General features: G+C 32.6%; 3 protein-coding genes and 1 non-coding gene across 4 annotated transcripts; 2 read left to right on the top strand and 2 right to left on the bottom strand.

Moving 5' to 3' along the window:
• The first annotated feature begins 1,154 nt into the window (after positions 1-1,154).
• On the top strand, positions 1,155-3,272 carry LOC137822065 (leucine-rich repeat receptor-like kinase protein CLV1a). The gene has a single exon (XM_068626965.1). The coding sequence runs from the start codon at positions 1,272-1,274 to the stop codon at positions 3,231-3,233; it is 1,962 nt and encodes a 653-aa protein (XP_068483066.1). The 5' UTR covers positions 1,155-1,271; the 3' UTR covers positions 3,234-3,272.
• A 4,337-nt stretch (positions 3,273-7,609) lies between these two features.
• On the top strand, positions 7,610-11,905 carry LOC137822046 (leucine-rich repeat receptor-like kinase protein CLV1B). The gene is made up of 3 exons (XM_068626943.1): positions 7,610-7,745; positions 8,045-10,818; positions 11,290-11,905. Exons 2-3 carry the CDS (start codon positions 8,166-8,168, stop codon positions 11,661-11,663), a joined length of 3,027 nt encoding a protein of 1,008 aa, XP_068483044.1. The 5' UTR covers positions 7,610-7,745; positions 8,045-8,165; the 3' UTR covers positions 11,664-11,905.
• Positions 11,906-13,552: 1,647 nt separating this feature from the next.
• Positions 13,553-16,341, bottom strand: LOC137822054 (basic transcription factor 3-like). Its single transcript, XM_068626952.1, has 6 exons — positions 16,200-16,341; positions 14,936-15,003; positions 14,513-14,661; positions 14,365-14,421; positions 13,955-13,993; positions 13,553-13,871 (listed from the first exon to the last, which is right to left on the bottom strand). The coding sequence occupies exons 2-6, from the start codon at positions 15,001-15,003 to the stop codon at positions 13,702-13,704; spliced, it is 483 nt and encodes a 160-aa protein (XP_068483053.1). The 5' UTR covers positions 16,200-16,341; the 3' UTR covers positions 13,553-13,701.
• LOC137811677 (small nucleolar RNA Z159/U59) lies at positions 15,598-15,683 on the bottom strand. The gene has a single exon (XR_011081115.1). It is a non-coding gene; the product is annotated as a small nucleolar RNA Z159/U59 (small nucleolar RNA).
• Positions 16,342-25,356: the final 9,015 nt, after the last annotated feature.

Below are 25,356 nucleotides of genomic sequence, written 5' to 3'. Positions count from 1 at the left end.
TTTTGAGCAACCATCTCATCTAAACTATGAAAATGACTCAACAAGATACATTGCAACAAATACAGTGTTTCATGACCGTACGAAACACATAGAAATAGATTGTCACAATGTTAGGGAAAAGATGAAGAAAAGTCTCATACATTTGCTTCGCATTTCTACCACAGCAACTGACTGACATTTATACCAAAATCTTAAGTCCTCAATCTTTCAAGAGTATTTGTTCTAAGCTGGGTCTCATCAATATTTGCTTTCCAACTTGTGAAGTAACAAAGGATATGGGTACAAGACTTTTACAAGAAAACTAATATTAATTTTGTTTTTTTTTATTCTTAGTTGTTTCTCTTTGTACATATATCTAGTCTTTATTTTCTCTTTTTTATTCTATAACCTTTATTAGCTCTTTGTTTTACTTTTTGTCTTTTTATCTAGACCTAAAATGAGTGTATTGTTTAAATATATTCAGATTCTATACTTTGATTAAGTAAGGAAAAAAAATAGAAGAAATAGTCATTCACATATCATTTGTTTTTTTTTTCTCTTTTTTCATCTCAGTTTTTTTTTTATAATAATAATGTTTCTTCTTCCTAGTATGATGTTCTCTCCCTCTATTCCTCCTTCTTTTCCCTCTCATTTTCGTTTCTTTTCAAAACTTACTTTCACAAATCACGAAGTTGACAAAAAAAAGAGTTTTAAAGTCTCTTGATAGGCCGTCTTAATTTCAAGGGCTTCATTGACATTTTTGTTTAATATCTCTTATATATAACAACAACAAAAATACTACAACCAACGGGTTCAATATCCACTTTTACTGTTAATATATTTATTAAAAGAATAAATTTTATTAAAATAATCGATGTAAAATGAGTATAAAAACTATTAAGGAATAAAATATGATATTGAAATTTCATTGAGTAGAGATATACAAACCAAATCTTACAAATCAATTTAGTTTTTTTTTTTTTTTACTATTCAACCAATCCCCTTTATATGTTTACTTACTTATATTCACTTTCAATGATTGAATTCTTAATCTTATTCCAGTTATTTTCAAATTTTCAATTGGATAAAATCTTTCGAAAGTCTTTTCTTTTTTCTAGCATTCTATAAGTAAGTGTTATTATCTTCTTAGTTTTTTTTTTTTTTTTCTCATCTTTCTATTTTCTTATTTTTCTCTCTAATTTTGAGTTCATGTATAAACATTGAAGGTGCATAAAAGAAAGAGTTGGAGGAGTGTGGTGCCAAAATAGGGAGTAGTAGGAAGAAAGAGAGAGATGAGAAGGATATTGCTTTTTGTTTTCTTGGTATGGTTTCGCATGGAGACTTCTTCTTCCTTCACTGACATGAATGCGCTGCTGAAGCTCAAAAACTCCATGAAAGGACCCAAAGCCAAAGACGATGCTCTTCACGATTGGAACTTCTCCACCTCGCTTTCCGCACACTGTTCATTTTCAGGCGTTACGTGTGATCAAGACCTTCGAGTCGTTGCTATCAACGTCTCCTTCGTTCCACTCTTCGGCAACCTTCCGCCGGAGATTGGACACTTCGACAAACTCCAAAACCTAACCATCGCGCAGGACAACCTCACCGGAAAACTTCCCAAGGAGCTCGCTGCCCTCACTTCCCTCAAGCTCCTCAACATCTCTCACAACTCCTTCACCGGAAATCTTCCCGGGGAGATCATTCTTCCTTTGACACAACTCGAGATCCTCGACTCCTACGACAACAGCATCACTGGACCGCTTCCTGAAGAATTCGTGAAACTGGAGAAACTCCGATACCTCAAGCTCGATGGAAATTACTTTTCCGGCAGCATACCGGAGAGCTACTCGGAGTTTAAGAGCTTGGAGTTTTTGAGCTTAAGCACTAACAGTTTGTCGGGGAAGATTCCCGAGAGTTTGTCTCGGTTGAAGACGCTGACGTATCTAAAACTCGGATACAACAACGCTTACGAAGGTGGAATTCCGCCGGAGTTCGGCGCCATGACATCTCTGAAATACCTTGACCTCTCCAGCTGCAACCTCAGTGGCGACATTCCACCGAGCCTAGGAAATTTGAGAAACCTTGACACGTTGTTCTTGCAAATGAACAACCTCATCGGAACCATTCCGTCGGAACTCTCTTCTATGAAGAGCCTTTCGTTTCTAGATCTCTCTTTCAACGGCCTCACGGGGGGAATCCCGCCAAGCTTCTCTCAGCTTAGAAACCTCACTCTCCTGAACTTGTTCCACAACAAGCTGTACGGCCCTGTTCCGTCCTTCGTCAGCGAGCTTCCGAAGCTGGAAACGCTGCAGCTCTGGGCGAACAACTTCTCCTGCGCGCTACCTCAAAACCTGGGCCAAAATGGGAGGCTCATGTTCTTCGACGTCACGAGCAATCACTTCACCGGGTTGATCCCTCCGGGTTTGTGCAAGAGTGGGAGGTTACAAACCTTCCTCATCACCGACAACTTCTTTCACGGTCAAATCCCTGATGATATTGGAAACTGCAAGTCTCTCGTCAAGATCCGAGCCTCCAATAACTACCTCAGCGGCGCCATTCCGTCAGGAATTTTCAAACTGCCTTCGGTCAAGATAATCGAACTCGCGAACAACCGTTTCGACGGCGAACTGCCACCGGAGATTTCCGGCGATTCTCTGGGGATTCTCACACTTTCCAACAACTTACTGACTGGGAGAATCCCCCCGGCGTTGAAGAACTTGAGGGCACTGCAGACACTCTCACTCGACGCGAACGAGTTGGTTGGAGAAATCCCGGGGGAGGTTTTTGTCTTACCAATGCTAACCACCGTAAACATAAGCGGCAACAATCTGACGGGAGCAATCCCAACGACGATGATTCACTGCGTTTCACTCTCCTCCGTTGACCTCAGCCGGAACATGCTCGTCGGAGAGATTCCAAACGGCATAAAAAAGCTCTCGAGCTTGAGCATTTTGAATGTTTCGAGAAACAATTTGACAGGGCGAGTCCCTGAGGAGATTGGGTTGATGAGTAGCTTGGTCATGCTGGATCTCTCCTTCAACAATTTCAACGGCGAGCTCCCAACTGGTGGCCAGTTTTCTGTTTTCAACGACAACGCCTTTGCGGGGAACCCCAACCTCTCTCTCAATCAAAGATCCTCGTTAAACCCTGTTTCAGCTTCAGCTTCAGTTTCAGCTACCACTCCCATTTTTACATTTCTAAATATAATATCTGTTATTATAAATTATCTACATCTGTATTATTTCAAACTGTAACCAACAAGTTATTTGTAATGAAGACAGATTATTAATTTAGTTAATAGTGTTGAATATGATCATTTTACATTTTTTTAATCAATGAACCATGGTTAATTGATAACATAATTAAACATTTTTTAATCTTTCTCGTTTTCTACTGCATGTATTTGTTTTTGGTGAAAATGAAACTTGAGTGTATATGTTCAAATAATCACATTTAACGAATCTCTTTTAGTGTCCATATTTTCACATTTTCACAAGACCTAAAATCTAAAAAATTTACTTTAGAAGACTCAAAACAATTGCTACTTGGAGTAGGGTTTTAAATGACGTTCACCTTAATGGTCCATAGATAGTGTGGCAAATGGGATGAACATGATGATTCTTTTCATCAAACTAGTGAAATTGATAAGTTGATTATTGAAATTGAAAAAAAAAATTAAAAATTATTAAAATAGATAAGTTGTGTCAAAGTTCATAGATTTTATTGTAAATAAGTTATGTAAAATAGACACTATTTTTTTATCTTTTTAAACTAAAATTGTGTTAAGTGACATGACTAATTATGTTTAAATATGTATCACTTGACATAACTTTACTTTTATAACTTTACTTTTATAAAGTCAAAGTTGTAACTTTACTTTTATAAAGTCAAAGTTATGAGCTTGACTTTACTTATTCCTTTTGATAATGTTTTCAATTTTACTTGTTTCAATCATTAACGTATTAAATTGCGCTAATATAGTGAAAAAATCAAACATGGTTCACACTTTGGATTCACATTATTAAAATATGAAATATGGATTAAAAAATATATATATGAATGATAACTTTTTACGGTAAGTGATCGTGTTGTCTGAAGTAATAATTTGTTTCTAAAAACGAATATCGAATCCACAAGAAATAGTTGAATAATCAAGTAAAAGATTTACTAAATAGAAAACAAAATAATAAAGTTTGTTTGAATTTGTGATGATGACAATGATTAATAAAAAAACAAGTCAAAAGGTTTGTTGTTTCATTTAGAAAAATAGGGATTGACCATGGTATGTTGATAACAATGTGGTTAATGACAATGTCCAAGATTTTTTCAAGTCTAGGTTTGTCGGGGAAGAAGCTTTCCAGATCAGGATGAATAATATTTAATGTCATTACCGGGAAAGATAACGAGATGTTGGTTGGAGATTTTTTTTTGAAGAAATAAAGGACAAAATATGGAATTGTGACAGGTGAAAGAGTCCCCGGTCTAGATGATTTTAATTTTGGGTTCCTAAAGTTTAGTTGGGACTTCAGTAAAGAGGATGTTTTGTCAGCAATGAAAGACTTTGCGGCTAGAGGGAAATGGCCTAGGGGGTCAAATGCGTCTTTTTTATGCTTGATTCCTCAAGTTAATAATCCTCAACAACTTAGTGATTTTAGACCTATTTCGTTGGTTGGTTGCTTATATAAAATTATTTCGAAAGCTTTATCTCTTAGACTGAAAAGGGTGATTAACAAAATTATTGATGTTAGATATGCCCCTTTTCTTGAAGGACGGGATTTATTGGATGGAGTGCTTGTGGCCAATGAAGTCATTGAGAAGTTGAAGAGAAAGAAGAAAAGTTGTGTTTTCTTTGAGGTTGATTATGAGAAAGCTTATGACCCTATAAGTTGGGAGTTTATTTATTATATGATGGGAAGAGTTATGTGACAAATGGATTAAATGGATCAAGTCTTGTTTAGAATATGTCTCGGTGATCAGACAACGACACAACGATTTGCGGCTATTCCTAATTGTAAGGTGATGACAACTCCTTTTAAATACTTGGAAATGATGGTTGGGGGGTGTCATAAGAGAGGTGATTGAAAGATTAAAGACTAGACTGGGAAGGTGGAAAGGTAGGCTTCTCTCTTTGGCTGGGAGAATTTTCTTGATTAAGTTTGTGCTTTCATCTATTATGTTATTTTATTTGTCTCTATACAAAGTGCATGTTCTGGTGCTAAAGGAGATAGAGAGAATTCAGGGTCATTTCTTGTGGGGGTGGGGTTCGAAATGGAGGAAGATTGCATGGGCTTCTTGGAAGAAAATTTGCGAGTCTCACGAGGTTGATGGTCTTGGAATTATTGATTTGAATGTTTTCAATGTTGCTCTATTAGGAAAATGGATTTGGCATTTGGGGACGGATAAGGACGACTTGTGGAAGGATATTCTTGAGTCCAACTACGGAGGTTGGAGAAGCTCGAGAGAGCGAAGGAATAATTTTAAGGTGTCCCTTTGGTGGAAAGATTTGGGTTTTGTAGAGTTGGGGAAGGAGGTTTGAAGATCGTTCAAATGGAAGATTGGTAACAGGAAGGAAATTAATTTTTGAAAAGATAATTGGGGGGATTGTGGTGATTTGAAGAGCGTTTTTTCGAGGTTGTGCTCCTTGAGCATTCCTTCTGAGTCTAAGTTGGTTGAGTTTGGGAATTGGATTGATGGAGTCTGGGAGTGAAAATTAGCTTGAAGAAGGAGTATGTTTGAGTGGGAAAAGGTTATGGAGAGTCAACTTCTTTAGAAGCTTCAAGGTTTGAGGATTAAGTTGGATTTGGATAAATAGCTGAGTTTGGAAGGATGACGTGAATTCTTCTTACTCGGTCAAGTATGCTTACGTTTTCTTAAGGGGTGAGCTTGAAGGGGAAAACAATTACGTGTACGTAAATTTTTGGAGGATTAAGATTTTGTCATCAACCCATGTCACAGCTTGGAGGGTGTTGGAAAATAAGTTAGTCACAAAGACTAATTTGGAAAGGAGAGGTGTAATGATCGAAAATGGTATGTGTATGTGTATTTTGTTTTGTTGGGTGTCTACTGTTGTGTTGCTCGCATATGAGTATTTAATTTTTATTTTGTTCTTAAGAGATGAGTTTTCGTTTTATATAAAGGTTGGAACACTCCTAAATCAGTTCACATCTATTTATTCTTTCTTTGTAATAAAAGAAAAACACGAAGACTCACAAACCCACCCCTACGTTAATTAAGTAATAATTGGAAAAAACATTTTATAGTGTTCCACCTACTTATGAAATAGACATTCTTCCACATTAATTACTTACACGCGCATTCCATATAGAACTTTTTTTAATAATTATAATTATGCCACTTCAACATATTCACTATTAGTTTCCCATTTTAATGATATAAAATTTAATTTTCACATAGTAAATGACACAACACTCAGTTATAAGCCCAAACCAAAACATTTTTTTGTTTTGTTTATTCTTCTATTTTCTCTAGTTCTTCCCATATGCAAATATACAAGTAGAGTAACTTGTAAGTGTAATAAAATATGTAATTGGTTTATTACCTAACATCAATTTTACTCAATTCAGAGAAAAAAATATCATGAAAGATATCCCTGATATCTAAAAATATAACTATAGAGTGTATCTTTCGCAGATAATGTGTTGGATTCAATTTCTTATTAGGTTAATGAAATATAGAATTTAATTAGGCTTAGGGAATTAAAAGTGTCTGCCACGTAAAACACGAAGTAACTAAAAGGACCAATGATATAAGATTTATGTGGGCACTTCACCAACACTAACTCACTGTCACTATCATCACAGGCGTTGACAAACCACAATATTGAACACTTTTGAGAAGCATCTACCACTCATTCGTCTATCACTGGCTCCCAATTTCCAAAACTATCAAATAATTGTTGAACCCATTCTTGAAGCATCATTCTGAGAGAATCTTCACCTTGTAACACTTTTTTAAGCATTCAATAAAACAAACAAAAGAATTAAAAGAAAAAACTTGTCTCTAGCTATTTTCTTTTACCAATATTCTTAAGTTTTTTTTTATATGCCTAATACGAATCATCTAAAGTACCTACAATCGAACCAAATACAGAACAAAAGGCTACAACAACTTTGAGGAATCCCTTCATATTGTACACTGTGTTTTCCTTCTTCAGACTATATGCTAAAACACTTCTCATACACACATGTTATCTCATATTTCAGATTAATTAAACAGTACCACAAAATAGATATTACACGGTAATCATACCCAAAACATGATTAACACAAAACTGAAGCCTACAAGAACAGTTTGTAAGAACAACTTTTGTTTATCTGTATATCATCTTGTCTGTTTAAGGACACAACACTCCAAAATGGTAATTTGTATTTAACAACTTGAGATGAATAATATTTGCTTTAAATTTTCATTGATATGCATATCCATTTATTGTCATGCACAGAATAGGATTCTGCAATATCTAGTTCTTGATCGTTGACAGTACAACTTAAAACACAGAATCGATGCTTTGCTTTGGCACGGGCACTAATTATCCCTGTGATATACCAAAGAACAGTAGCTAAGAAGACTTGTACTTAAAGAAACTTTCATGTATTCCCTTTTTAAATTTGGTGAATCACGTTAAATTCGTTTCACTGCAAAGTGAGGCTCATGAAAAGTTCAAACCTCCATGAATGGTCAGGAAGAGATTGCATCTTTCTCTTCACAAAAGCTAACTCCACCTTCTGCGGACTCGGCTGCTACTGGTGAGCCAAGCATATTTCATCATCAAGCAATTTAGTAGAGTGCATGGCCCATATTAAGAATGTAAGAATATTATTACTGTCATATTATATAAAATATACCAAGAATAATTAACTTGATATGTGTAGACATTAATATAAAAAAGATTTGAGAAAGCTTTTCTAAAGTAATTGCTGGTAGGACCTCTCCCATATAGGTATACAATTTTCTTGAAACATAATTATGGTTGATGTTTCACAGACTTATAGTGGATCTGGTGCAGCTACTGGTGATGCATATTATTCTTTTCTTTACTTTTTAGGGCATCCACTTGGAAGAACTTTATGAATCAGTAGAAACAGAAATAGTATTGCATGCACACATGCTGTTTAATTTAGTATGTTATAGCAGTGTATATAAATAGAGACAGAAGGAGGTGTGTGATGTCAAAAGAAGGAGCAGCCAAATGTATGAGTAGAAGGAAGGAAGAGAGAGAGATGAGAAATGGTGTGTGTTACAGGCTATTGTTCTTGGTCTTGGTATGGTTCAGCGTGGCCAAGTGTTCTTCCTTCAGTGACATGGATGCTTTGCGGAAGCTGAAGGACTCCATGAAAGGAGCCAAAGCCAAAGACGATGCTCTTCACGATTGGAAGTTCTCTACCTCGCTTTCCGCACACTGTTTATTTCCTGGTGTTACGTGTGATCAAGACCTTCGAGTCGTTGCTATCAACGTCTCCTTCGTTCCACTCTTCGGCAACCTGCCGCCGGAGATTGGACACTTCGACAAACTCCAAAACCTAACCATCACGCAGAACAACCTCACCGGCCAGCTTCCCAAGGAGCTCGCTGCCCTCACTTCCCTCAAGCTCCTCAACATCTCTCACAACTCCTTCTCCCACTATTTTCCCGGCCAAAGCTTTCTTCCCATCACCCAACTCGAGGTTTTCGACGCCTACGACAACAACTTCATCGGACAGCTTCCGGAGGAATTCGTGAAACTGGAGAAACTCCGATACCTCAAGCTAGACGGAAATTACTTCTCCGGCAGCATACCGGAGAGCTACTCCGAGTTTAAGAGCTTGGAGTTTTTGAGCTTAAGCACTAACAGTTTGTCGGGGAAGATTCCCGAGAGTTTGTCTCGGTTGAAGACGCTGAAGTATCTAAAACTCGGATACAACAACGCTTACGAAGGTGGAATCCCGCCGGAGTTCGGCGCCATGAAATCTCTTATATACCTTGACCTATCTAGCTGCAACCTCAGCGGCGAGATTCCACCGAGCTTGAGCAGTTTGAAGAAACTTGACACGTTGTTCTTGCAAATGAACAACCTTACCGGAACCATTCCTTCTGAATTCTCGGCGATGGAGAGCCTCATGTCACTGGATCTCTCCTTCAACGGTCTCACCGGAGAGATCCCGCAGAGTTTCTCTCAGCTCAGAAACCTCACTCTCATGAACTTCTTCCACAACAAGCTTAGCGGCTCTGTTCCCGCCTTCGTCGGCGAGCTTCCGAATCTGGAAACGCTGCAACTCTGGGAAAACAACTTCTCCTTCGTGCTGCCCCCGAATCTGGGCCAAAACGGGAGGTTAAAGTTTTTCGACGTCACGACCAATCACTTCACCGGGTTGATCCCTCCGGGTTTGTGCAAGAGTGGGAGGTTACAAACCTTCCTCATCACCGACAACTTCTTTCACGGTCAAATCCCTGATGATATTGGAAACTGCAAGTCTCTCGTCAAGATCCGAGCCTCCAATAACTACCTCAGCGGCGCCATTCCGTCAGGAATTTTCAAACTGCCTTCGGTCAAGATAATCGAACTCGCGAACAACCGTTTCGACGGCGAACTGCCACCGGAGATTTCCGGCGATTCTCTGGGGATTCTCACACTTTCCAACAACTTACTGACTGGGAGAATCCCCCCGGCGTTGAAGAACTTGAGGGCACTGCAGACACTCTCACTCGACGCGAACGAGTTGGTTGGAGAAATCCCGGGGGAGGTTTTTGTCTTACCAATGCTAACCACCGTCAACATAAGCGGCAACAATCTGACGGGAGCAATCCCAACGACGCTGATTCACTGCGTTTCACTCTCCTCCGTGGACCTCAGCAGGAACATGCTCGTCGGGGAGATTCCGAAAGGCATAAAAAACCTCACGGACTTAAGCATTTTGAATGTCTCCAGAAACCTGATAACAGGGCCAATCCCCGACGAGATTCGGTTCATGGCAAGCCTCACAACGCTGGATCTCTCCTACAACAATTTCAAAGGCAAGCTCCCTACGGGTGGCCAGTTTTTTGTGTTCAGCGACAAGTCCTTTGAAGGGAACCCCAATCTCTGTTCCTCCCGCTCTTGCCCTAATTCCTCCATGTACCCTGACGACGCCTTCAGAAGAAGGCGCGGCCCTTGGAGTTCTAAGCAAACGAGGGCGATAATCACCGTGATCGCAATAGCCACAGCGGCGCTGCTGGTGGCGGTGACGGTGTACATGATGCGAAGGAGGATGCTGCACCGGGCGATGACGTGGAAGCTGACGGCGTTCCAGCGGCTGAACTGGAAAGCGGAGGACGTGGTGGAGTGTCTGAAGGAGGAGAACATCATAGGAAAAGGAGGGGCGGGGATCGTGTACCGCGGGTCCATGCCAAACGGAACCGACGTGGCTATAAAGCGGTTGGTTGGGGCGGGTAGCGGAAGGAACGATTACGGCTTCAGGGCTGAGATAGAAACGCTGGGGAAGATAAGGCACAGAAACATAATGAGGCTTCTGGGTTACGTGTCGAACAAGGAGACAAATCTGCTGCTTTACGAGTACATGCCGAATGGGAGCTTGGGAGAGTGGCTGCATGGGGCGAAGGGAGGGCACTTAAGGTGGGAGATGAGGTTCAAGATTGCAGTGGAAGCTGCTAGAGGACTCTGCTACTTGCACCATGATTGTTCCCCTCTCATCATTCACAGAGACGTCAAATCCAACAATATATTGCTCGACGAAAACTTCGAAGCCCATGTCGCCGATTTCGGACTTGCCAAATTCCTCCACGACCCAGGTGCCTCTCAGTCCATGTCCTCCATTGCTGGCTCCTACGGCTACATTGCTCCAGGTTCCATTAACCCTCTTCCTTTTTTCTTCATATTCCTACTCAATCTCATAAAATCGACTTATTAGTTGAGATTTACACTAATTACATACTATAAAATATGTTTTAATCTTTAGTCGATGTCGAATTTCAACACACTTCTCACACCAAGAGTCAGAACTCTTGTGTGTGATAATATATTATGAATGGTAATAGCGACTGACCTAATAAATCCAACAAACTCTCGTTAACATAGAATCGAAATAACTATAACAAAGAGTCGGAACTCTTGTATGTGATAATATATTATGAATGGTGATCAAATAAACTCTACAAACTATAGTTAAGATAGAATCGAAATGACTATAACGAAGTAAATCTAACTCAACTTATCGATTTTATGAGTTTGAATTAGGGTAAAATTACACTTCTTAAGAATGAGCATTGTTTTAATGATTTGTTGGTGGAAGATGATTTGTTTGTAATGGTTTGCAGAGTATGCTTACACGTTGAAAGTGGACGAGAAAAGCGATGTGTACAGCTTCGGGGTGGTGCTGTTGGAGCTGATAATAGGGAGAAAACCAGTGGGGGAGTTTGGAGATGGAGTGGACATCGTTGGATGGATCAACAAAACGAGATTGGAGATCTCTCCGCCGTCGGATGCAGCGTTGGTGTTGGCAGTGGTGGATCCAAGGCTCAGTGGGTATCCATTGACAAGTGTGATTTACATGTTCAATATTGGGATGATGTGTGTTAGGGAAATGGGCCCAGCCAGGCCCACCATGAGGGAAGTGGTTCACATGCTCACCAATCCTCCTCACTCCACCACTCACACTCACACTCACAACCACAACCTCATTAATCTCTAAACACATATACTTATGATGTTTTGGTCATCCACATTCACCTCTTTCAGAATAAATTAACACACAGGAAACTGTACCAATAACTTCATGTGTTGTTTCTTGGAAGTGGAGCAGCAAAACAAATCTGTAGTAGTATAGTATAGTATCAAATGTAAAATAGGTTTCAATTATTTTTGCATTCATGTCAAGGCTTTTCCTGATTCTGCATGTACAAATTTTGTAGAAAATATTTGTGACTGCTATTATTTCCTCTGTCCCACACTGCATTATTATATATAACTTCTAAAGTTGCATATTAAATGCATACCAATAAGTGAACATATACAAAGTATTCAAACATTTTTTCATTATTTGTGTAAAATTTCATAAAACTAAACAATAATAAAAATATAAGAAAAAAATTCTATTTTTATATATTTTTAAATGTTTACTATATATATATAAATATATTGAAGATTTTAATGAAGGTTAAATTTTTTACTTTGAATTGTTTAAAATTAAGGGTTTGTTATATTAAACATGTGGTATAAAACTACAGTTTTAGCATTGGCATGAACTACTTGTGTTAAAGGCATAATAAAAGAGACTAAATTGGAATATGGAAGTGAGTGAAGCGTAAAGTACCACAAATCTTCTGTGACAATATTGATATCCATATTATTCGGGGCCTTATCTTTTAACAAAAGGAAGATTCGAAATCATTTTAATTAGAAAAAAAAAAAAAACTAATTTAATTTGGTGAAGGAAAGGTCTTATCCCGAAAAAGCATTATTAGTATAATAAATAAAGATGGAAAATATAAAATGATTATTTTAAAATGTGAATATTTTCTGCCATCTAACTCATCACAAATTATGATTTAAATGTTTGGGGGTCTGACGTAATTAAGATAAAATTTAGAGTAAATATTTAATTTGAATTTTTGAAAGATTTTATCTAATTTTCAATAATTTTTTTTGAAATAAACTCTTACGATTGCAAGTGTGAATGGGATACATCTTTTATTCGCCATCCATTTCAATTAATAATTTAATGAATTAAGATAGTACGCATTCATTATATTCTGAAAGTATATATTTTATCTACCCTATAGTAAATATAAAATCCTAAAAATAAAATAATAAAATATGCTATTAAGTAATATAGTAAAGGAAAAGTAACGAAAAAAATCTTCCCAACTACTAAAGAAAGTAATTTCACACTCTGCTTTGTATTTTATAATAATATAGATATTTTATTTTGAAAGATACCATATAGAAAATGAACACACAATGTTCCTGCTAGTATTTATAATTTTAGAGACTTCATAAATTTTTCAAAAAACCAAATTAGAAAACATGGTCGAAAGTTTGCTTCATGTAATACAAGGCCAATTTAATACATGTTGGGCCACGTGTAAATACACAATAATTTATCCATTTTTAACCACCAATGAATTTTAACGAAATTCATTAAATTTGTTAATTCATTTTCATTTTAAAAACAAGCAACTATTTCATGAAATCTTTCCTTAAACGAATTAGAAATTTTAATTGATCTTTAAACTGAACAGAAATCATTCGACAGCACCATTTTACAGAAACAGTTGAGTTCATTGGGATAGCATAGACCATTCAGACTGCGAATTACACTTTGAATCACTTCGCATTCTGCTATTATGCTCAGTTCAGACAAATTTAGACATCAAAATCATCTTACTCCACAAAAATGGTTAAAATAAAAGATTAAACTTTAAAAGAACGCGAGAGATTATGATGATCAAATTTTAGAAACAGTTGTTCCATATAAAATTCCATCAAAGCCAAAAGAGGGGCAAATCAGGAAGGATTTAAATACCGACACTAACTACCGAATAGCGAATAATGCAAGCAGATGCAGTCAAGTATACCTAGTTGGATGGAGGAAAGCAGATTTAATAGAGTATTTTAAGTGTTTAAAGTATATGACAGGAGAACTGAACACCTGAAATACTTGGAATGATAAATAAAGAAAAAAAAATTAAAAACACAATATATGACGATGGCACAATAACAATAACACTCTAAGATGCCTTGGTCTCCTCGGCAGCTGTCTCAAAATCCTGTCCTTGAACAAGCTCTGGGACGTCGTCGTCATTCTCCTCTTGAGCTGCGGCTGAGCCAGCAGCTCCTTCAGGAGCCTGCTTCTGAAATTGCTCCGCAAGCTTCTTAAGGTTTTCTAAGTTATCTGGTCCTGCATTTTAATAATCAAAATGTTAAATTGAGGCAAGAGATGCACCAATAGACAACTTTGAAAAAAAAAAACAGAATACATACCTAATTGGTGGATAATGCTGGGGAGTATATCCTGCAACTCTGTAAAAGAAAAAAGTTTATTTCAACTTTGATTAATAACTCGGTCATAAATCAGTGAAGAACTAACTGCTTGTTACTCAAGAACTTAATAATGTTGACAAAAAACAAGCAAATATCTCTCTAAAATAAACTGAACCAAATACGCGTCTATCAAGTACTCTAGAAATTGGAGGAAGCAATGCGTTGGCATAGTCCAACTTATAACAAAGGTGTTTGTGCCCTTAATGCATTAAAGCCTAATCAGAAAACCAAGAAGATTGACACAACCACTACTTTAATTTCCATACTGTTTTTACAACATTTACAAATAAAATGAGAGTACTCATGGAAAAGAGACCATACGACAATAAAGAAAAAGAATAGTCGCTTACTCTTTGTTTGTGGAGAACCACTTACAACCCAAGTATTTGCAGCAATAGATGCTTGAACTGGAAAGAAAAAAAAATCCAACTTAATATGATTGAAGCAAAACATATAGCCTATTATATTAAAATTTATAAATTTCTGAGCTGATACTACCTTTGGGATTTAGAAACTGGATAACTACATCATCCTTAAAGATATTGACCTCCTCAATTGCAGGAATGGCATTCACCCCTATTCTCTTCAGAGTGCTCTGAAGCCTTTTATCATCTGTGGTTGTCGTCTTGTGGACAGCCTTCTTCTTTCTGAAAAAGAGAAAACATCATTGGAAAATTCAACTCAACAGATGCATTGTGTGTTTATTTCCAAAAAATGAAAAAGCCAACAAATTGATTACAATCCCTCAAATAAGTGCATAGTGGAAAGGAGGGTAGAGGGGAAAAGCTAAAAAAGTCTGTAGGGTAACATTAAATCCAATGACAAAAGATGAAAAACGTAGCATGTTAAAATCCAATAGTCATTACATAGAAAACTGTCTTTTTATTGAGATGAAAAGCCAGGTTAAATGTATGGAAATACCTTCTCACGGTACCCTTTCCTCCAGTTCTAACCGAACCAGCCATCTTCATCAACTTTTCCCGATTCATCTGGGTAAAGGCAAAAAAGAAAAAAAATAAATTTCATCCTAACCAACTAGGAACATAGAAAGATCCAAAAAGGAATGGTATAAAACTGGAGAGGAAATTTAAGACAAAATACAAAGACAGTAGACAGATAGTGAAACTTGGTTGCAGATTCAATTTAAAATCCAGTGACATGCCACATGCAAAGGTAAATAGGCTACATTGTACAATTGAATCATGCATGAATCATATGCTAACAGCGCGGAACAAGTAATATTATATGGCCTTTGCATACTACCCTACAAGAAATTAAATGCACGCTCAAATTGACAGGTTTAAAGTATATATGTTACTTCCATACTGAACCAAATAAATGGATTTTGAAGATGTTGTGCTCCATATAAAACAGTGTGAATTCAACTAAATACTAGCTCATATCAGACCAAGGTGACAGCCCTACTTTAAATAAACCCCACGCACGTGTTACACTAAATCCATATACTAACTACAACATCAGACAATCAATACCAGGTACATTGAGAAAAGATAATAACAACATGCAACCTGAGAAAAAAAATCAACAAAGTAAATACAAAATAAAGAAGGACATTTTAAGCAGCCTCCTCAGTTCAGGTCTCCAGTAATTTTCCGCATTGGAAAAAGCTCAGAAGAACGAAAGTTCATTTTTGTTCATCATCGGAGGAAATGTAAACACACAATCAACAATCTTCACTGAAAATACCTCCCACCACACATTATAACCCTCGATTGATTCCATGTCTTTTCTTTACACAACCTATCCACTTTTAGTCTTTCATATAAGAAAACAATTAAAAGCAACCACCCTAATTTTATCTTCAATACACTATCCACCAAGAAGCAGTTCACGATTGAAAAAACAAAATCTGCGATTCGAAACAATAGAAGCCCTAAAACCAAATGTTGCAGACAAAAATTGCAACTTAAAACCGATTATTTCAAAAATCCCACATGCAAAAAAAAGAGAGAAAATGGTATACAAATCCCAATAAAAAGGACCAAATTCGGGGAGATGAAATCAGATAGAACTCAAAATCATGACATCACAAAAACAGTACACGAAGGTGAAAACAAAACGGCTTAGAAACCGATGAAACCAATAATTAACGTAAACCTTTACATGGCACAGCGAAAAATATATGAAATTTTGTGATTGAATGGTAAAAGAAGAAAGAACGTACCTTGTGAAGTTGGGTTAAGCTCAGTACTGAGAGCAAAGGGTAAGCTAAGAAAACCTAAACAATAAGAGGAGATAAGGACTCCTTTTTATATCAACGAGCAAGCCTGCAAAAACCCTAAACTTTTTTTTCTTCTCAATTTTATAATAAAAATAAAAACCCTATGCTGTTGGGTTGGCCACAGTCTTTGTTTAAACCCAATACTGAAAGCCCAAAAGTGGTTGTAAATTATAAATGTTGATTAAATTAAAATTTATAAATAATGTGATAAAAATTTAAATCCATTGTACAAAATGAATTACAAACAAGTTAAAGAAAATATTACTTTACACAACGAAAAAATAAATTAAAATATTTATATCACAATTGTAATGTTTAAAAAAATGATATAAGTAAAATAAGAAAAATGTGATTTAGTCACTACACTTTTATGCTATTGTATTTTTATTTTAATAATTTCGGTACCAACTTTTGCAAATACGTAAGATTAGTTTAACTAACATATATCTTACTAATCACATATTATAAATAAATATAAACTTCCACTTACATAATTAAAATGTTTATAAAGTTGTCATTTATTATTAATTTTAATCATTATACAATTTTTTTTTATCGTTGTTGTATCATTTGATGTAACATAAATTCATATTAAATTTAAATGGTATGCCAAAATATGATAGTTAATGATTTAGAGGTACTTTTTACATTGTTTAATGACTGACCTAGTACAATTATAAAACAAATTGGGTTATTGAACGAATTATTTGATAATTAACTAAGTTAGTTGACTATTAATAATCTTGTGAAATTGTATGGTTGTTTACTTAAGATAAAAGTTTAAAAAATAAATATAAAAATCGCTTGGAATTATCCCTAATTAATATTTAGATATTTTTAGTGAAAATTAAAATCTAAAAATAGATACATAAACATTACATGTAGGTTTTACTTAGGGATACCAAAAATATGATAATACAGTGAAGTTTTAAATACAGATAGAATAACTATCTCATAATGTTTTGAAATTCAATTTACATTGTGTTTTATTAAACAAGGTAAGAACTATAATGTGAATAAGAAAACACTGTGTTTATATCTCATAATATGTCGACAAATGTTTGGACAAATATGTAAGAAAGAAGGCATGTAAGACACCTTTGTTCGAGATCCCACATCGACTAAAGATTAGAGCCTTTCATTGTATATAAGTGGGTGCAAACCTCACTCCATGAGCCGGTTTTATGGGGTTGAGTTAGGCTTAAAGTCCACTTCGTAATATGGTATCAGAGCCCTTTCGAGCCTATCCTAGCGAGTGTTTGTATTGGGCCTATCCTGCCACCCGCTATCGGGCCGCTATCGGACCATCCATAATATATAGTCCCACGCACGAGTTGACAGTCTTGACGTGAGGGGGTGTGTTGGAGATCCCACCTTCATTCTAATATAAATTATTATTACATAATAAAATGATATTAGTAAGAATAATAATTAAAATTAAATAATATTTTTAATTAAAATTAATTAATTGATGATAAAAACATTTTAAGAATATATTATTTTTAATTTAAAAATATATATTTACACTTTTTACACTAGTTTTTTCAATTTAAATATGTTTACTTCTTATTCTTTTCCTCTTCTTTATTTTAATTTTTCACTTTTCAACTCCACTCCCGTAACAAATTAACATTTAATTAGAAGAAACAATCAATATATAATACCAATCCTTGTATGTTAGTAAATCCTAAATCCTAAACCTTAAACTCTGAGATTTAATGATTGTAGGTGTTTCCTGTAATTCAAAATAAATCATAGAAAATATTTGTTTATTGAGCCAATAGTTACGCAAACGGTCTTGTTGTGAATAAGGAAATCTAAATCCTTTCAAAATTTTAGTCCATCGAGTCCATATCCAGGAGAATGACATGACAACCAATGAGATATCATCCTTAAAGAAGTTTATGATTTCCCCAACTTGCTTAATTTGGGTTAGGCATTTCACATGCTCTACAAAATGGTTGAATTTGGATTATTGAAAATCGGTTGAAAGGGTTTAAGCTACGTAACTGATTGATATCAAACTAATGATAAGTTTAGTCATGATATTTAGGTTAATTTAGATTGTGTGGTAGGATTCAACACAATCCTATAAATAAGTTTAACTTGCAATCACATGAAATACATGTATTTAATATAGTATTTATTCATTTCAACTACGACTTGAATATTGAAGTGTCTTGTGAACCACATCGCGAGACTGAAGAAAAATATTAAATTAAGAGTGTCAATCGAGAAATATTTGTGTGAGAAAGATCGCTCCCTCAACACCAATAAGAACATTTACTTTACGGAGTTGATAAAATTTAGACAAAATATTGCTTATGAGAGATTAAGAGGTTGATTGTTATAGTAACACATAAAGGTTGAGATGTGTACGAATATATGGGCCGACATTTGAACATCACCGTATACTTAGGATCGAAAAGTATATAAAAATATATGTTCATTATAATACATCAATTATATGAAATAATTAATTGAAATAATTAATCAAGTTACACAATCAACAATTATCATGAAAAAAATATATAATCTAAATCTAGTACGAAGAGTATTCTCAACCGACTTTATAAATATAATGTCTTCATTTGAAGAAAGATATTTTCTTCTAATTCCAATATAAATCTAAATGCAAATACTAAAGTAATCTATAATCATACCCATATAAAGTAAAACAAAATTTCATGATATAACTCTTATCTATACCTATATATAAAGGGGATTTCGCTCTTTAACTCCCCTAAATTTTTTATTTTTTATTTTATCCTTATATTAATATTTGATTTTATTTTATTATCATGGGTATTGCGTAATTTCCTATTTTTTAAAAAAATTTGAAATTTTTCAAAATTTTTAAATTTAAAATTTTTCAATTTTCAAACCCTAAAGCTTTTCGAAACACTTCAAATTTCAAAAAAAAAATTAAATTAAATTTTTTAAATATATTTTCATTTCTTTATGTTTTACGAAAAAGTTACTTCGAAGCTGATTTACTTATTCACAATCTTCAGACATGGAGAAACTTCAGTTAGAAGAAAGTAAAAAAGGAAGGAATGTAGAAAGAGGAAGACACTCTCTGTTGCATCCTCAAAAAAAGTTGCATACGCTTATTATTTATTTTTTTCATTTTCCTTTTATAACAACCTTTCACTCTATTAAATTATTCTGGGCATTTCGTAGTTTCATAAAGAACAGTTTTCAAATTGATTTAAGAAACAATTTTTAATTCCTCTCTACTTGGTCCCTATTGAATCTGAATATCTCCGTATAAACCCACCGTACTTTCCACTTTCATTCTCACTTCTCTTTCTCTTTCTATGTTTTGATTAATATTTCTATAACCCTAATTTGACCTTTGTCTTATGAAATTGTAATTGAAGTTTGTGAGTAGATGGAGGAGAATGACTTAACATATCATTGCATTAATATCTCTTTAAGTGTTGTCTCTATCATTAGAGGGCTTTGCTTTTGTCTGATCCTCGTTATTTAATGAATTCTAAAAGAAATGAGTTGAACTTCATTTTCCTAAGAATTCCATTTTGTAATATTTATTGATTGATTTATGCATTACTCTTTAAAAATGGATGTCAAAATGAACAACGAAATCTATTATCATTTACGCATGTCCTCAGAAGTTTACAGTAGGTGAAAATTCTCCTAATTTATGGTCTACCATACGATCTATTATATAAATAGGTAAATGTTTCTTTCCATTATGGATAGCGATGGTATGACCGATCATTGTATTCAGCTTTTGTGTTAAGCATAGATTATTATTTTGTACTCATAACGTGCCCATTGAAAAGAATGGAAAAGGTTAGATGACAAAGCTTTTGGTTCAAGATCTCCATTATGAGACTTTGGTTCATGTTACCAATGAGAATGAAAGTAATAAAATTAACAATGTAATGTTGAAGGAGGGTATAAGAGCAAATACTATACACTAATAATTGTTTTGCATCTATTTTATTGTTTTTACTTTTACTTTACAAGTCTCATTAATCATATTTATTTTAGAATTTTTTAAATAATTTTTTCTTTATAATTTTTCTAGATTATATAGCAAAATGGAAAATATAAGTGATAAAAGATTAACACTAGAACGAGGAAGAGAAACTTCAAGACTAAATATTGCAAATAACCATGACATGGTAAATTAGTGTTTTCTTTTTTAGAATATATATATATATATATATATATATATATATATATATCAAGTTTATATTTTATTATTAACATTTTTAAGACACCAAATTCATGGGTAACTGTTATATTGACTATGTAAATTACATGACATTTGTGTAAATTTACCATTCTGCATGACATTTGTAAAGTGCATGACATTTGTAAATTTAACCATATTACATGAATTTACCATATATAAACATTATATTGACTATGTTTTTCACAATATATAAGTAGGTGTACTTAGATAATTTATATGTCTTCTCATTTATATTCATATTTATTTAATTAAATTTTAATATTAAATATATATATATATATATATATAAATGATAAAAAGTAGAAAATGCAGATACATATTAAAATATATAATTTTATAATTCATATACATATATAATAAAATATATATAATCATTATTTTAAAAAGAGAAGTATTTGTTTATTCTGAAATAAAAAAAATTATTCAATTATTTATTTTATTAAATAAATAGAATATTATTTTTATTATTAAATGATAAATTATATATATTAAAAAAGTAAATTATTATTCCATCCAGAAAAAGAAAAAGTTGTGAGTTTCTGGGTTCCAAACTACACGTGTGTGTTTTGTATGGTTGAATTTTTTTTTTCTTACTAAAGTGAACAACAGTTAAGAATATTCGAATGAACAACAGTTAAGAATATTCGAATATTCAGTAGTTTGTTTGTGTCTTTTCTGTCATTTTCTTGAAACAATCTTTTTCTATTTCTGCAAGTAGCACAAATAGTTCAAATAAAATAATTAGTTCAAATAAAAGAACTTAATAGTTAAAGAGATAAAAGTAAATGATATAATATCAATACAAATTTTCTCTTAGTGTGAAACAAATAATATCTTATGCAACGTAGCTAGTGTTCCACTGGTGCTAAAATCCTTTCTAAAATATATAATTATTTTTATACACATTCATATATGTAAAAATGATAGAAAACCTAAGAAAAATAACTAATAAATCATAAATCACTAAGAACAATTTGTTGAAACCTATGTTGAAACTCATAATTTGCAAACAATTTGTGCAACTAGTGATCCTCTGTGCAAGTTAACATGTGGACCACCCAACACTCACAGTACAAGTTGGTGAGGGTACAATGCTGATATGAAATTCTTATTGACAATGGCCTGAAACAAAAGAAAACAAGTACTATAGTTGATTTTCCTTAACCTTGTGCAATTATGTTGTATGCAGAACTCCAAATACAACCATATCAAAATAGCAAAAGAAGTACTAGAATGCAAGAAAGGTTATTTACCACCATGGTGCAATCATTAAGTAATTAAATCCTATTAATGCTAAAGCTGAGATAGATGATGAGTGGTTAGAATAACATATAAAAAACCGTAGTAAGAGATTACAGAAAGATACTCATTAGAGAAGATATTCGGTTTCTCACTTTACAAAAACATCGGATTTTTTTTTTATTTCTCGAGTATTTGACCTTATAAAACATTTGTTAATGCACTAAAATATATTTATGTTCGTTTCCATTTGATTTTTCAATATTATGAAACAAGTTTCTCTTAAGTAATGTATAACATAAGAAATCACACTTTGGAGCCACAATTTTACAATAATCTTAATGGGTGATGAAACAAGCAACGCAAGCACCCCATAAGGAAAATATTGTGTTTGTTTATAGTTGTTGTGATATACATTGAAGAAACACGGATTGAAAGAGTATATATGATTTACTTGATTCAACATTAATTAGAAAAGTGTATTGACGAATGCCAAGGCAATGCTAAACAACGAAAAAACATTATAAATGGGGGTTTTGATCTTCTGCAGTGAAGAATGCACTTGAATTTCATCAAACTCATCGGTGCATGTAGATTCATCTATCATGCAACCACTCACCCAAGGCTTTATGTTATCTCATTACTGATGCAGAAAGACAAAACGAATGCGGCTATTTTACATTTATATGAGTGACTATATATATAATCGTATTTGATGAACACGTATTTTTAAATGGAAGAGATAAAAAGACACTTATATAACTGCATTTGTAAATCTAATTTATAAATACAGTTATTTCTGATAGCAACACTTGTATATGTTTCTAAATGTATAAAAAGTAATGATTTACAAGTCCAACTAGTATCATAGCCGCATTCATAAATGTCATTTCCAAAGACTATAATATATGTTATTTAATATATTATTTTTGTAGCTATTATCCTTTATTTAATACATTATTTTTTATCATGAAATAATACACATAATTATAAGGGTTTTTGTAAGGGAAATGTATATGATAAAGTATAAAATTTGTGTGGGGGTTTTATAAGGATGGAATCTTGAAATGTTTTATTTTATTTATTTAATTTTTTATTAATAAAAAATTATAAATAAACGAAAAAAAAACATCTACAACTTTTATTTTCAGTGTTTCGTGAAACATAATTCAATTTTGAAATTAAACATATAAAAGTCATCTAATGGTCAAGATTATCAAATATATTGAGACTTTTTTTTTTCTCCAACCCTACAAAAAACCTGGTTTAATAGCATATGTTTCAAAATAACGCTACTTTTTTTATTTTATTTACAATTTCACAACACTTCAATAAATCACTGATGTCAGTTTATTAATTTTTTTATTTAACTATACTTTCAAAGTCCACCTCAAATAAAAATAATGTTAAATTTATATATACAAATCAATTTTACGAAGATAAGTTAAATTTAAATTATTTTTAATATAATATTAGAAAATTGTTCTAAAAAAGTTTTTTAGTTTGTATTATTCATTGTTAGACTACATAAATATTTAATTTGATTCATAAGATATTTATTTAGAATATATATTAAAAAATTTACATTAATTAAAAATAAATCAAATTTAAAATTACTTCGAAAAAATAATCTCTTCCACATTTATCATAAGTTATATGATGATAATTTCTATATTAATCTTAACGTAGATATTTTAAATCTAAACATAAGTTTTACATATATTGTTCAATCTCTATCCTCATTTAAGAATTTAAAAAAAGCTAGTCTATTTTTTAAAAAATTACGAAAATGTCACTGCAGTATACTAGGTCCTTGATTTACCCTAAAAAATATAATGTCTTGCTATTAGAAAAAATATTTATTTTATTTGATATTGTATCTACCCGTAATCGAATTATACTGATATATATATATATATATATATATATATATATATATATATTGTAATAATAAAAAACAAGTGCAGTTTTATAAAATTAGACATAATTAATTAAATCTCCCCTTATGGTATAACTCATATGATTATATAGTAAAAGTTGATCAAGTTATATAACTTGGATCCCTGGTAATTGTTGATTCAATTATATATTTTATAATATGTTTTAATTTATTTTAAATATTTTTCCAACAGCACATCTAGATCCATAAATATATAATAACTAAGCAAGTATTTACTAAATTCATTTTTTAAGTGAATCTCCTTCTATCATCTTCATCTGATATAAGTGACTCATCATATTCAAGGACAAATGCTAAGCAAGGCTAATTATCATCTTCCACTTTTTTTATTAGGAATGATTAAATGAATTAAAATGGAAGATTCCATGTCCCAATATTTATACAAATACCAAAAAATTCACACCACTTAACTACAATCCAACACAAAACAACAAACATAGGCTTAAATGGCATAATTATGCAGTAAAAATCTGCATAATTTCCAACACAAAACAATTAATAAACTTTTAAATAAATGAAAATATTTTAAAAACAACTAAAGATGATAGAATTAGTTAAAACTTGATTATATATATATATATTTTATTTATTTTTTAATTTTTTAATTTGTAATTCATGATATTTTTTTGGGTAAATTCCCTATCTAACACCATTTACACTTTTATTTCCCTAACTAACACTCTTTTGTCTTTATTTCCCTATCTAATACTCTTTTGTTTTTATTTCCCTATCTAGCACCATTTCAAAAATAAATTAAAAAATAATAAATTATTTTTTTTTTTGCTAATTTTAATTTTGAATGCATTAAAAAATAAATATTTTTAATGTTTAAAATAGTTAGAAATATAATTAATGAATAAAAAAATGTGTTTTTATAAAATAAAAATAAAAAAGTAATAAATTTAAAATATTTAGTTTAAAAATTATTTTTTTAAGAATGAATAAAATAAAAAATTAAACTCTACAAAAACATAAAAGTTGAATATATAAACATAAATTAGTATTTATTTTTACTATTATTGATGATGTAATTATGTTAATGTCAAGTAAAAAATACAGGACATAATTATAAAAAAACAAAGTTAAATAAGGACTGATATGGACATAAAAGAACAACATGATCGAAAAAAAAATGTCCATATTGTCAAACACCAAGACACACATAAAGAATATGTCCCAACATTACTGGATTGTGCACTTCTCGTCATTAATTATGTTTCATTTTGCACAAACTATTTAATGTACCATTGAAGAAAATATTAAATGAATTATCATATTTCATTTATTTTCATTTTTATGATCAACATATACTTATTTAGTATCGCCTTATATCTCTTATATTTATCTTATTTGGATTTATTTTTATATCTTTTATCTTTATCTTAATTTGGTTTGCCTTTATTTTATATCTTTCATGTTTTTAGTTGTTATTTTTTTTCTACCATTCTTTTTTTTTTTATTGTTGTTGTTTTTATTTTCTAGACTCTTTTTTTTCATTTTTTGCTTCTCATTTTTAAGCATTAAGTGTAACATTTGCATTAGTTTATTTTTAGGATTTTGCATTTAGATAGACACTTCAATATTACTTACTATTAATTATTACTAATTGACTTTGGTTTTTTTGTAATTATGTTATGTATTTTTTACTTGAAATTAACATGATTACATCATCA

The sequence above is a fragment of the Phaseolus vulgaris genome, chromosome 11 (genome assembly GCF_000499845.2).
Source record: "Phaseolus vulgaris cultivar G19833 chromosome 11, P. vulgaris v2.0, whole genome shotgun sequence".
Lineage (NCBI taxonomy): Eukaryota > Viridiplantae > Streptophyta > Magnoliopsida > Fabales > Fabaceae > Phaseolus > Phaseolus vulgaris.
This window is presented reverse-complemented; position numbering and strand designations above follow the sequence as displayed.